Here is a 15,589-nt window from a genome sequence, read left to right as displayed (position 1 = left end):
ATATGGTCAAATACATTTTCGTATTGTTTTAAGGGTTGCTAGAATGTGCTCGATTCCAGTTGATTTTTATAATTGACTGGGCATAAGCATGGTGACATACAGAAGGCATTTTAATGAGGTTAAATAAAGGTTGCTTATACAAAACTGTCACACGCAAGGTAATATTACCGTAATTGGTATAGTACAGGTGTGATGGTTCAAATACCAAAATGGCAACTGTAACAGAAAGACTTCCCTGGCGGCGATGATAACATGCGAACACGGAGCCAACAGATGAGGTTTCAACTGGTACTGGTATTATTATACTCTGCAAACATTAAGTATAATAACGCGGTAAAACTCCACCACTCCAATAACTAGATACTTAAACTCCAATACAATTCAACGAGATCTCCGATCTAAACTCAGTGCTGAACAACTCCCCTATATACACCCCCACTGTCTATAAATAGACCATTGCATCAGCATATATAATGAGTCTGGAATTTACTATAAATTTCTAGAATGTTCCATTACCTTCTATTGCCTTCTACAGTGTTGTATTACCTATTCAACCAGTTTATAAAAATCTAGAATATTCCACCCAGATACAGTACGGTTCTAGAACATTCTCAGTGACACGGAAGTGGTAAACAAGTCGTACGCGACAAAAACATACAAGGCGGATCTCAGAACTGAACACGTTAAGGGTGACAAAGTGTAACCTTTGACTACAATGGTCTGACCTTTGTCTTGTTATGACCATTCACTGCTTCAGGACAAATCTTTCAACTAATTGTGACAAAATGAAACATTTGACACTAGGCGATAGTTCTTGTGTGTGTCTAGGGATGATTGTCAAGACTAAGATAAAAACTTTTCGTTTTCGACATTGTGAAATTCTTTCGTTTTTTTGGAAGAAAAACACCTGATAAAACAGATTTTGACAAGATAATTCAGAAATTTATATTAAGAATAATTCATAACGAAATGTGTTCCCCATGCACCAATTAATAATGTTCATAATTACCGATTACACATAAATATTACAGAAAAACGATTATTTGTTATATTTTTGCCTTTTATTTGTCTTGAAATATAACTGAAAGAAGTTGATTTAATTTACAATTTATTCAGTATGTTCAACAACTCATGTATGAACAATACCTTTGATAAATACCTTATTTGTCTGTCTGTATACCTTATTTGTCTATTGTCAATGACAATTATAGATGAAACTCCACTGAGTAACTTTGGCAACCAGAGTTGTTCGCAAAGATTGTTTCGTTACTTATTACGACAACACTGCACTGCTTGCAACTTCCTAAGCTAATTCTCATATTGATTTTTCATCAGAAGTTATGCTTGTTTTGAGAGGCGATACAGGATTCGCCATATGATGACGCTGCTGCCAACTTCACTCTAGCGTAAAATTGTTGATTAATAATCCGTTGCTGTTTGATGACATGAATGCAAACCACGAACGCTCACCACACAGTATATATGTTGTTTCACTCATTCAATTCAACTAGAATATTTAGATGTACCCTATGTCTAATTTATTGTGTATTCCTCTCTCTTAATAATTCTATTAAACGCCTTCTTTTCAACTCAAGTTCTATATATGATCAAAAATACGAAACATCTGTGGTGTTTTGCGGTCGCGTCAAGCATGTATTGATCGTCGCCAGTCGTAGCTACGTACAGAACTCCTGTTCAGGATGGCGGCGCTTGTAAACGTTCAGATGGATTTCGTTATTAAGTGTTGTATGTGATTGTGTCAAATAGCAAAATTTGTGTATATTGTCATGTAATAAAATCATCACTTATCGAAAATGGGTATATGTGTAATGTCGGGAATAAGACCAGACACAAACACCCTTATTGTTGTATCAGTAGTATAGTATGGCAAATTGGGATAATATTCCACATGTATTGACCCAGTAGATCGATTGCTAGATCACGATGCACGTGTTGTGTTGATAGATTCTGTCAGCGAGATCAATTACGTCAGCGATTTTGATTGCGTGAGTGATTGTTCGACTGGGTACAGGCTTTGGTTCGGGGATACACAAAATTGCACCTACAACTCGTACGAGAGTTACAAATACTTTCAAACAAACTGTATATTTAGCTTTAGTTATAGAAAGATATTCCGATATTATGTTAGTAATTATAATACGGCTAGCTGAAGAATATATAAATGTAATAGAATGGCGGAAGAAAATATCAGGTGATACTGACCGATAACATTTTATTTAATTTAACAATTTTGTCATGGTGTGAGCAAACACAATTAATTTATTTTGGTGAACTTTACTAAGCGTTCTAAGCAGGTATATTGTTCTAATCTTCTACATATCTGACTGAATATATCATGTAGAACACCAGATCATGAATCGCATATATGTTCCACATACATAAACTAAACTACTTATAAACACAACCGCAAGCATGTGTTGCAAACTGGACGCTAACGTGAAATAAATATGAAACACCTTCCATATGACGCTCACAATGTATACCCCGGTGTAGGGAATGTTACGCATCGATGGAAACACAGGGGGATTAAAAGAATTCAATCCCATCCGTTTTTAATAATGAATTGTATGAAAGTTAAAAGTTAATTAAATTGAACTAAAAATCAATATTAAAAGCCAGCATATTATATATTATATATCGAAATACTAAATGCATGTGAATACCATCGACTGTGTCGTCGTTTTATAATATCATCAGCCACGTCAGTTACAGGTGTTAGTCTGTGTTAGTTTTGTAGATTACACAGTTTGTATTCCGTTGCACGGACAATCGAATTCACATTTTCCTGACGTTATGCGTTTAATTGCTCGTTTTTATTTCTAAAATCGTGTCAAACATCTTTATTTGGAATGTAAGCTTCGGATGTTTGCAGTTTAGTGGTTATTGGTTTAGTGATATTCGCAGGTCAGGCGCGACTTTTCAATAGCTGACGCGAAGATCACGTGTTAGTCGTGCCAAATATTATCACATCAATCATTTTGACCAATTACATATTGTGAGATTATCCTAATCCTGCCCCAGATCCTATTAATCATGTAAACCATGCGGATCAACGTTGAACCGGAAGTGCGTATGTTGAACCGGAAATGCGTAAGGTTATTACATTACACCCCTTTGACATCAGATTAAAGTTTGAAGTCTTCTGCCAATCACGGAGAAAAGAGGTAGAGATGACTCATGCATAATTCATGAGCTTATATAGTCGCACCATCCGGTGTCATCGTCGAAGTGAAATTGTCAAAATTCGACAGATCGCTTCACACACTCCATTACCATGATACGCACCGGATTAGGAGTCCTCTTCTTTCTCAGTGTTGTTTACGGGGCTCCTCACGTGAGTACAGGGAAATGTTACTTCTGCCGATCACAGAGTAAACTTGTCGGCATAATATTTGTATACACACAATCTCAGTTGTCAAGGTGATTCTAATTCGTATGTGTGTTGAGTGGTGTCAACAACATCAGCTATAAACATATACTCGTTTTATGCGAAGCATATTGCTATAATTGCTACTAAAGAAGGCGGTTGAGGAAAACAAAATATTCAGTGATGGATTTACATGTATCTGTCTAACGTGTGTATATGTTTGTATTCTACAGGGTAATGTACTTGTCGGTCTCCTTTGATGTATTTGCCATAATTGTAGTTTAACATTCCTAATGTCACGGTGCATGAACGTTACTATGCTTTGCTCTGTGGCCTGTTTTGTACAATCCCAGATTTAACTGGTGATGAATCGCAGTGATTTAGGAAAGCAATTATATATAGTGTTACAACAAATCTTCCTTTATATACCCCATATTCATAATTTATTTACACCATGCTGTGACTTTTCAATTTTACAGATAAAAACTATCAAATAAACTATCATGTTTCGGACAACCGACGAATATATAGAGAAATTTCCATTCATTGCGTCGCACGAACACAGTCAGTAAGCGTTCACATAATTGCTCTGAGCTTTTATACGGCATTCGTTTGGTTCTTAAGATACTATAAATAATTATAAGTAGTGGATACTAATAATAATTATATACATTTATATATATTATTTAGAGATCGCCATTGGCGTTTATATTTTGATTGGTGTTTGTGGGCATTTTAAAACACAATTAGTTTTAGTACATTTTATACGTATCATTTATAATACTAAATATAAAAATCACTAAAATGTGCGTTGATTTTGACTAATGGAAACTTTAGAATCGGCTTCTTCTGTTTATATTTAGAGCTGTGGCTTGAATTTTACTCTTTGAAGGTATTCTTTCTGTCAGACGTTATGGCAAAAAGGATGGTTTTACTTTTACCATCACCAAGTCTACACAGCGAGAGATATTTCATCTTCAGCCCAAACTATTAAACCAAGGCTTTTCACTGGCATTAATATTCAGATTTTTGTTTGGTAAATATAACGAGCTTGTGGCTATATGTGATAACACACAGATAATCTTAGTTAGCATCAGTATTGATTGAATGGAATCATATATAAAGTGGAAGGCCGCATATAAAGTAGGGTGTGTTCATTTTTTTGTTTTTGAAAAACCAAATATTCCTTTATGTAAACCATTAGGAATTATTACTATTCACCTGAAAATCAATACCATAATCGTTGACACAAAACATAACACAAGTTTAACAGAAAACTCAATGCTCAATCGACTTTCAATGTGAGTTCAGTTCATTATGGATTTCCATATCTTTACCATGAGCATATTTGACATTTCATTGGTTGTTTAGTTAAGGCGGAAACAAGGGAAAACGTTACAAATCGGTCTATGAATCGGACATCTTCTAAAATTACACTAAAACAACTACCTATACATCATCTAAAAATTTAGATATAGGCGAATACGGTAGTGAATGTACCGTACCACAGTACCACAGATGTCGGGGATTACTAGACCAGCATATTCGCTGTTTGTTGTGTTTTAAAATTCCGACTAGAAAACTGCCGGTCACGCAAATGACCTGTTAATTACACTAAACGTTATTTTTTTTCTTCTTATCTGTTTTTTTTTTCACTACAACCAAATAACTACAGATATGCTATTTGCATTTCATTGGACAATTTTGACAGGCAGTAAAAGACACTGACTGATTCAGTGCATATACACGAAAACTGTTCACAAAACAAACAACACTCACAAAGACTAAAACCACTCTTAGTTTTTGAATTGTTAGTCTGGTAATCCCCTAGATAAACATATACGGCATATACTCTATCGTATTCGCTTATATATAGGCTTTTAGACTGTGTATGGGTTGTTATAGTAGCATACTCAGTGACTTTTAGAGAGTGTCTCATTCACATGATCAGGTTTTTAACTCGTTTTCCCATGTTGTTAGCTGACAAATGCCACGTGTTACTTTTCAGTTGTATACAAGTTAGTACTGTGAATGTATGAATCAGATAATAACTACATATATTAGCGATACAGGCATGGTAATGCAATTTTCACGAATAGAAAATAACCAGTTTGACAGTTGTTGCTATGTCATGTCTCGTTACAGCTGTTGGTATTACAGTGTGATTCGGATGACACACTCTATAAATCATCCGTACTCTATCTCCTCCCCGTGTGTTAAAGCATGCGATTCACCGTTGAATACGTAATTAACAACTGACTTTGACCAGATCAAAGTTTTGACTGCTTTATGCCTATTGTCATATTAGGCAATCTGTGGCCCTTTGATGTGTATCGTTCAGAAATTTTCGCCAAACAAACATACTTAATGATATGGTCAATGTTCAAAATCAATTTGTTAAGAATTAATTAAAGGATATAAATATGATACATCTGATGGATTAAAAGAACACAGTGGATTTTCCGGCTCAGTACAATAACTTCATAAATCTGTTTCACAAAGTCATTATGCAGACAACACCATTAATGTCAAGTGTAAGATATTGCTGCATAGCTGTTTGATTAATTTGTCGTATGCGCAATAGTCGTTATTGCATTTCGATTGAAATCTCATATTTAAACTATGCGTGAATGACGTTCACCAATTTATAATCTCATTTTGATTGAATGAAATAAATAAGCTGTTTAACATTATAATGATGATTCCTGTATGTCGATTTGCGTTCTTTACTCATGTATCAAGTGTGTAAACGCAAATGACAAGACATGACACAAAATAAACTCGCTGTCACATCACACATTGTATTTGAGGGCATAACAGTCATTCGCCATTCGCGTTTCACTGCGGCGTATTTCATCTTGTATTCCTGTCAATTGCTGCCCCAATGGAAGATAATATATTACAGTAGCATGTTGAGCGTGCTGTGGATAGACAGCTGGCAGAGTCGTACACACATTTGGCACGTGTACACAGGCTAGCCGCGCGCGTGAATGTTAAACCTGTCAAAAACCAATCTTTCACAGTATCTGCCACAACCAAGTTTGTAATAGGTAAAAACAAATCCTACATTAACGTATTCAGACGAGCAGCTCCAGCCATGTTCGAACATCTAGAGTTTACGAGCAAATATGCATCTTCTTCTTTTTCAATAATTTCAAAGGTTGGCCAAAGAAGACGTTTGAACCCACAACATTAACGTCAGAAGGTAGAATCTCTAACGAGTGAGCTATTGGAAAACGCGTATTAGACAGGACAATGTCAAGCCTAGGCATTGAATTATTCATAAGCAAATGACAAATTGTGTGATACATTAATGGCATTTATGGAAATTGTCATATGTTTAGCGCTGTGCACTGGCAATACAATCTTTTAATTGTATCGTGTGTTTTGCAGTTTAAGCTCGAAACACTAACTCGAAGGAGTGGGTTTACAGATAAACCCACAGTTTGGTCAGAGTCTTTTGGATTGCACCCAATGGGTTTATGTCTGTAAACGTACATATTATTGTTGTGTTTCTACACATTTAATGGTAGATACAGAAATTAATAGAATGATAAAACGATGACGCTTAACATTCCAGATCCTAATTAGTGTAGCTGTTTTTCATTCATTAATTCATTCATTTAGTGTTAAAAAAATCCATTGCAGATTCGTGGGAACTAGGATCACCAAATGTTCCATACTTTATTATAACACTTTGCTGTGGACTAATTAAAGTTTATCTTACAATTAGATTGCGTAAACAGCATGTTCCAAGTAGGAAACCATTTGACGGGTGGCACATGCGCAGCGCATTGACCTCACTTTTTTCGAATTACCTGGCTTTATTTCATGTAAAGCATGGAGGTCCATATTTATGTTTCTCACTGATTTGACTACTAGTATGTGGTAATGTCCTTTGTTTTGTGTCGTTGGATTTGTTATATTTAATTATGGATTTGATTATCGTTTTGGGTAATTTCGTTTCTTCTCCTTGATATAAATATAATAATAGTATGTAATCTATCACTAAAGAGTCTATACCATATGCAAGGTCCAGAATAAATAATCTGTGAAGTGACATTTAATGTCTTCTGCGCATGACTGACAAATAATATTACAATAACGATCACACCAGTATGTAAAGGAAAGAAGGACACTAATGCATGCAGCCATTGTATCAGATATTTCGAATTAAGTTAACATTTTAAAATCATGTTCAAGCCTTAGATCCTATTATTTGATGAATCTGCTCATCCCGGAGACTACTTATTTATATGTAGTTACTTTTATCATATGCGTTGCGTGACCAAGTTATAACGTTTGTAAAACATTTTAACAAACAGACGAATACACAAATGAAATTAGTTCAACAAGACCCAGCATCATTAAAAATTGAATATTTCTTTTTAAGTTTCTAGTTACCCCAAATTCTCTACTCATAATTCCACTTTCCCTACCTCTATTCTATAATAATATTCAATGTTTCAGTGTGCCACACTATACCATGCCAAAACATGTTGATTATTTCAGTATTGTTTCTCATCCGAATTACGTTGGCTGTGGAAGGACACCCAAACAGTAACTACAAAAGACGTGTTCAACTTGTATATGTACATATATTTGCCACGTACGAACGTTAAGCATGCATGCATAGTATTTACAAAATATAATTGCCGAATCAATTGAGATAATTGATTATTAAATATTATTAAAATTGTACTGTCTGCAAAACTTAGTTGAGTAACTTTGCCAACAATTAAATCTGAAAGTTACTGGGTATACTAATCGAAGCTGGACGCATTGTAACGTTTATCAACAAAGTATCGTTAGTTATAATTTATCACGCCATGTTTGTTGTTCAAATTCTGCTGCAGAAGCGTTCAATCTTCAATGCTCGACGTTTATTTGGACATGATTATATATCCATCCTATAAATTCAAATGAGAGGTACATAATGGCTATACCAAAAACAACTGAAAAAGATGGTGTGCATTCCAGAGTAATCGTAATGAAAATGCTTCACATTGATTATTGATACATATTATATCCCTTTGATCGTCGAACGGAGAATCCCGTGTGATTCGGTGACTGGACATGTTCGGTTTTTAGCGGATATATAGCGAATACAGTAGCCGTTACAGAACACAACTATCAACGCTTCTAACACAGTTTTGCGAACATTACAATCATAATATTCTCGGGCGGATTACCGACCATTTTCACCGCTTGAAAAATTCTGAAAAAACGGTACTTTGGGATTGTGGTTGAGCCCCCCCCCCCCCCTGAACAGTGTAACAAGATTACCTCTGTGTGTGTAACATATATAACTGATGAGTGTGTGTTGTTTTTTAGCTATTTTCACCGGCTCTTCGACTGGCGTTCCATATCAGCTCGCGCAGAGCCCATAGAAAAACCTGGTAAAATTATACGCGTCTTAGCAACGTGGGACGTCTTGTGACGTAGCTCCGCCGTGTAGGGTTGTTACTATGATACACAAATTAACTTAATAAACATGTATATAAAAATAAAACATAAGCTACGATTGTGCGCTTCAGTTTTATTTTTTCGATTTCCCTTATTAGTATGCCAGCATTACTATAATATATATAATATATTATACCCTTCAAATGACAACATTTTAATCACCAAGTTTGTTTTGAACCAAACGGACGGAATTCTTCTACTATATTCTAGTCTATTGAAACCTGTTTTTATTTTAATAACTTGTGATGAGCAGACATTTTAGTCTAATGCTGAATATCATTACTTTATGACTATACTATTTATTTTGATCGGTGTAATAATTCAAAGGACCATTAATTTCCGTTCACCGCGTTAGGCGTGAAATCGAACGTAAAAACAGGACAAACAAAGGGCATAGCGTAGTAACGTCGTCAAAACATAGCATGGGATTCGACAAACACGAAATTATGTTGGGGGGCTTTTTCACGCTTTCCAATGGTTTGGCTGTAGTAAGTTGTAGTAAGTGTACCTCAACATCATATTCCTATTTGGAAGCTAGGCATTTCGATATTAAACTACAAAAAAAAAAGAAATTCAGCTACAAAATCAAATTTTTGCAGTAGACGCCACGTTTGGTCCACACATGTCACGCTCTGTGGTGCGAGATCTCACAGTGAACGGAAAACATATTTGCTGGCTATATTAGATCGTTGCTATATTTTGTCTTATGCAGGGAACGTCTTGGCACTGTGCTTGAATTCGACTACTGTTGTGACATTTCATCTATCGTTTGTGCCCATTTGATTTGAATATACGCCAGTCATACTATAAGCATATAAGAAGGGCATACTGTAATTAACCTCTCGATAAATCTCTCACGCTGTTCAACAGAAACAATAATTGGATGTGTTATTGTGAATAGTGGATAAATGCCCAGTTCTGAATATTTCCGCGCAAATTAATTAATTTCCCAATAGTTACATATGTATAGTACATTCTTAACTTACACTTTTATAAGTTTGTTTCCAGTATTATCCTCTGCATTTGTTTATCATTCAAAAAAAAATACGCACGTTTGTATGATTAAATATTAATGAGAAGGTTATTAAATTATTATATACGTATATATAATCCCACAGTATGTTAGGCTGACGTCAGCAGACACGAGTGATTACCTGCTGAGTTGTGTATCAATCCGAGCTGAGAATATTAATCTACTCTGGCGGTATTCACGAGTGTCTGCTTAGGTGAACCTAAAATAAAATAGCGTTAGATCATACCATTGTCACATGCATATTTCCCCAGTCCGAAGGAAATAAACGGTGTTTTGTTGAAAAGTGGAACTATTGCTGAAATAACATTGAATAGAAATATATCATTGCGAGCGGCTTGTATGCTATTTTTTTTAAAACTACAGTGTTCTACTTCACAACGCTTGTATGTAGTGCATTGTACGTTTCTGCAACGTTCGTGATATTTGCTCAAATTCGCCATATTTTTTTTTTTATTTCATACGATTTATAGGATGATTAATAATTTTGAAAATGCACACATAAGTTGAACGATTTCTACTACAATAGTTATCGCATCTTATATACACCCAAAAGCTCCGTCAGGCAGTGCGTACAATGAAATAGGGGTCGGCAATATATGATGTCAAACTATGTGATATGCATTTTCGATCTGTTCTGTATTACGCCACACAGTAGAGATTCACTCTTGCATGTGATAACAAACAGCTGAACTTAACCTAACATCATTGCCAAGTATCACAAAATACGCCGTTAAATTATGGTGTTAGTGGTTTTACCCAATATTTTTTGAAATATTTAAGGAATTATAATAATTCGAATGATTTTAGTAGTTTCAAATGTCGATTTGAAAGCGTATGTGATATAAAACCGCATATATTTGTGACGTCATTTCATAATCCTTCAACTTCTCTGTTTGCAGAAATGTGTTTCACATTTTTGCGGATTGTGAATCGGTAACGGTTTAATTGACTGAATTATGCGGACAATACATCCCGCAACTATCTCTATCCAATCAGTATTCATATACGTGTTATTTTATATATTCTTAGCATGAAATATATTACTAATTCTGATTTATTTATTTGTCAATGTTTGTTTTCTCCCGTATATGCGGTATTATGGATGATATTATGGACTCCAGGTATTACGAAAGCGTGGTGGATTACCAAGTACGTGTCTGTCCGATACATTTAATAAGTGAATATCCGATTTTTATTACGTTATAACAAAAATGTTCCATGGATACATGTATCACGTGATGTATTTATATAATCTAATTGGATAAGGTTCGACACAGCACACTTTGTGGCAGTACGATGTTGTTCGTAGGCAACTTTACTTATCACTCAGTAGTTTATTAATCGTTCATTATTGAAAATAAATTGAATTAATACCCATTATCATTACGAATTATTCTAACTCCATATTAAGTAGTACATGTATATATTAATATGCCGTTTCTATAAATCGCGCCCTCTAGTAGTGAAGCGAATCTGTGATCATAAAATGGCGTATATATCTGTAAGCAATGTCGTTCACATTTGTTACATTGTATAGTCGTTCGTATTATACTAAAACCGATTTTACAAAACAAAAGAAAATGTTATGGACGATACGAACAGCGTCCGTTGCACAGGTGTCATGGCGCAAGACACCGGTAACTAGTAATGGTTCCGGCCAATCTGATTGGCCCATTCTGATTGGCTGGTTCTGATTGGTCCGCGTTTTATTATCTCACCTTGTATCTCGTTTGGTTACCTTACGTCAGCGATTACGCCCGTGGTCCTTTTCTATATAGATCGGGGGTTTGATTTTACTCTCAAAAGTTGCGCGATTCTAAAATTCTTTCGCATACAAATGTCGGGAAATGTCAGAACCAGGTAGACTGAATGGGTATGGAGTTATTGCAGTATTACAGACTTGTTTGCGAAGAGCGAGAATTGGGATGTTTTAAAATCTCTGCCCAGTGGAACAATATGGCGATTACTATTTTCCTGCGCCATTCGCAGGAGACGCCGGAAACTAGCGAATCCTTGCACCTACGCCACAGAAGCGCCTTGTTGATAGAGGGCGATACTTATAGGAACGGAATATTATAAACAATATTATGTAAATTGCTTTTCAGCATGTATAATTAAAGGCGACCCCCATTATCTCACCTTCGATGGACTCAAGTATGATCATATGGGAAATTGCAGTTACGCTGTCGTTGCTTGGTGTGGTGGAACGTTTGCTACAAGGCCATGGCAAGTTATATCAGTTCGCACCAAGGAGATAAATCCCAAGCGACCTGGCCATACCCGTATTGTTGGTGTAATTTTGCGTCGATTTGGCACAGGTCACTTTACCGAAGTTATCGCTCCAGATTGCAGTGTCAAGGTAGGGTAATTTTCCGTTCCATCCAACTAGAAGGTAATGTAGCAAGAGCCGTGATTATTTCAACACTAGTAACACTAGGTATAAACTAAGGTACTTTCACAATAGACATTCTAGCGCCCTCTTGCGACGAAGGGCTTCACCGGTGGACAGAAAATGTCGTACACATCGTCGATATTATTTTTGTCTGTTGTTTTGGATATATTTAAATGATGAACTATTACACAACCAGATATGGTTATTGCTTTTAACAACATCCTGTTCTTTTGACGTATGTGTGACGTCGTTGACGCGCATTTTCCCTAGAGGGGTTGCTTAGAGGGAAATTTTAATGTGTGTAAATAACAATTGAGAAGGTCAATCAGTTATGTTTTTTTTTTATTATGATTTATTGGCAACATCATGAAGGAAATGTGTATCAAGTTTATCTCTTTCTGTAGCAATTGCATCTGTTATGTTTGTATTTGCAGTTGAATGGACGGAATATGGACCTTGAATCTCAACCGTTTAGAAACTTTCCAAACCACGGAAGTATAGAACGCGTCGGTGAATTCATTGTAGTTGAATCGTTCAACCAATACAGAGCCGTCTTCGATTGTGAAAAGAAAAGATTGGACATCTTTATAACATACGAAGGAGCTGCTGGCAACCTTTGCGGTCTATGTGGTAATTACAATGGCGACGCCAGTGAAGCAGACGAGTTTCAGGGGCATGGGTCACTGGATGCCCTCGCAGAAGCCTTTCGATCTCCGGATCCGGATTTACAGTAAGAATCTTGTTTTCAGTCTTAAATTATAGATTATGATTGTTTTGCCCGAATAAGTCATTAAAACCCACTGTTGGTCACGCTGGTCGTGTTGTTGTCGATATCATGCACATGAATGCAGGTAAAAATGTAAATGTGTGGTGCAAAATCATGTTTTATGCATATGCATATTCATGTGCATATTGACAATCACTGTGTACATTTCCTTTTTAGTATATTGTTTAACTATTTTAACGCTCTTCGTTTCCAATCTTTTTCAGTTGCCGAAAATAATTCACAAAACTTCAATGCTATACACAACGAACGAGAAAGGCGAACTGGACAATATTATGATTCAATAGAAATAGACATAATACAAAGTATGTCATCTAAATATTAAATATGAATATTTTTAAACTAGACCTACTCTGTATTTTAATAGCTCGAACACCACACTGTTGTACCGCCGTTCTGTTTTGATTTGCGGTTCCATGAGCGAGCGTATTCATTCTAATGGTATCTTCAGGTAAATGAAATATGAATAATTGCAATTTAGGACTGTGTATGGACTTTCATATCAAGTACCAAACTTGTGACTGCATATCAAATAATCAGCTATTTTCATTATTAAAATATTTACAAAGTAATTTTGGTCGTATTGTTAGTCTTCAATCATAAATGTGGTTCACTTATTACATTACAACTTTAATTTGAATGGCTATATATGGTGAATGGGTTGTTTCAAAGTTATAAAGTAGTATCTTCAGTACAGAATTAAACGGTGATAATTGGTACGACCTATTGCGGGTGTTTTTTTCTACTTTTCAATGAAACAACTTAAACACGTTTGTTTGAGGTTGATATTCCACATAATGCTCATGACACTTTTAAGACAGATAAATAAACTATTCGTTAGGTAAGTTCTGGCCACCATCCGTTGGTCCTTTCTATCTATATCTTGTCATTCACGTAGTTATTGTGCTCAGTTTTAAAAAATAAGATCATATTCCCAACATCAAGTTTTTAATCAGCTCTGCGACTGAAATTACCAAACACTCCTTGGTCATCTGATATACGTTTCATGAAAAAATACAAGTGCTTCTAACTCAAAATAAACACACAACAATTGAGTAAAACGACAACCTGAGTAGCCCAGTAATACCCAAGTAATCGAATCTCCTGAAAAATCATATTGGTAGTGAACTTCAGCACACCAGCTCAAATGAACCATGGTACTGTTCTGAACAATTCAATATGGCTACCGTCAAATTACTAATAAATCTGATTACAACTGCATGTCGTATCACAAACACCAAGATTTGCAAATTCCATGGCATTGTAATGGAAGCACATCTGACAAAAAAAAATAGTTTAATCTTATGGAATCTTATCCCAAACCAATGTGAGACTTTAAAACGAAATTGTTCAAAGGCCGGAATTAGTTTTAAAACATGAAAACTAGAAGTTATTTCCATAGCAAAGGTACTAGGTCTTAGTTTGTATTATCCCTTGTAAGGGGGAGCACAGTACTTTTACATCACTGCATCTCTTTCCAATGACAAAAGTGAATAAGAGAAGTCTAGTACAAAATGTCCTCCAACCTTGTGCTTCATTTTCTACCAATGTCAATTCTGTTCCCAAGCTTTGCATGTCGAGTGATAAAATGGATGAAATGTTCACTCCCAAAAACTTCAAGTAATGATGTAGCTGTTTTATATGTGAATTTGGCCCTGCTTCCCCAAGTTATACAATTCTAGGGTTTGGGTATAATAAGTTTTACCCCAGCTTCCTCCATCTGTTTCTCCACTTCGCTACCGAAAATAAACCCCAGTACATTTGCGATTTGTCTGCGTTTCGAAATTGGATGTGGCGCGCTGATTGGTCAATCACATTTTTAATGCGTAAATTGTTCATCATTCAAACGCCCATATTTGCAGCAAGAGGAAGGAAGGAACTTTGGGTAGATAAGTTTGTTTCTAAAACTAACTCTGAAAGAAGTTGCATTCTGAAAGTATGTAACGTAACGAAAGGCTGTGCTCAATTCAATTGCGTTAGGGGGTCTGACAAATTCATCTTGAGTGAATAAGAAGAGAACATGACTAATACAGACCGATGAGTGCAGTAATTACGTTAGCTATGATACAGCTTCTCCTGTGTTCACTTGATATGGCTGATTGGCGTTTAGTTTAGGTTTTCCCCCCAGAATATTTCGTCACACCGATCTGTGTATGGTAGAAGTAATTTTATGAATAACCTGAATGTTCGATATTAGCCACTGCATGAGTACAAGCTGAAGTACTGAATACCACATTCCACCCACCAATCCAGATGGAATGGAATCCGGAAATAGAAGTGTGCCACTAAGTCCCAACTTATCCTATAATAATCTGCCAACTTTCCGCACCAGAAACAAGTGTGTGGGAATATTTAGTTAGTCCTCCCTTTGATAATGTGACAACCTCATTTATTTTCATATTGGCTTTCTTTCGACATTTAACAAAATGATGAACAGTTCCATATTTCAAAAAGGACAACATCGGCCCAGCCTGCAGTAAACATAACAGTGATGCATGTCCAGTCTAAGAAGTTTCTTAACAATTT

General features: G+C 35.8%; 1 protein-coding gene across 1 annotated transcript; it reads left to right on the top strand.

Moving 5' to 3' along the window:
• The first annotated feature begins 3,232 nt into the window (after nt 1–3,232).
• LOC100374720 (BMP-binding endothelial regulator protein-like) lies at nt 3,233–13,635 on the top strand. Its single transcript, XM_078008091.2, has 5 exons — nt 3,233–3,355; nt 11,009–11,036; nt 11,993–12,246; nt 12,714–13,009; nt 13,270–13,635. The coding sequence occupies exons 1-5, from the start codon at nt 3,296–3,298 to the stop codon at nt 13,280–13,282; spliced, it is 651 nt and encodes a 216-aa protein (XP_077864217.1). The 5' UTR covers nt 3,233–3,295; the 3' UTR covers nt 13,283–13,635.
• Nucleotides 13,636–15,589: the final 1,954 nt, after the last annotated feature.

This window comes from Saccoglossus kowalevskii, chromosome 18 (assembly GCF_978046115.1).
Source record: "Saccoglossus kowalevskii chromosome 18, keSacKowa6.1, whole genome shotgun sequence".
Classification (NCBI taxonomy): domain Eukaryota; kingdom Metazoa; phylum Hemichordata; class Enteropneusta; family Harrimaniidae; genus Saccoglossus; species Saccoglossus kowalevskii.
Note: the sequence above shows the minus strand (reverse complement) of the source record. Positions and strands in the feature narration are given on the sequence as shown.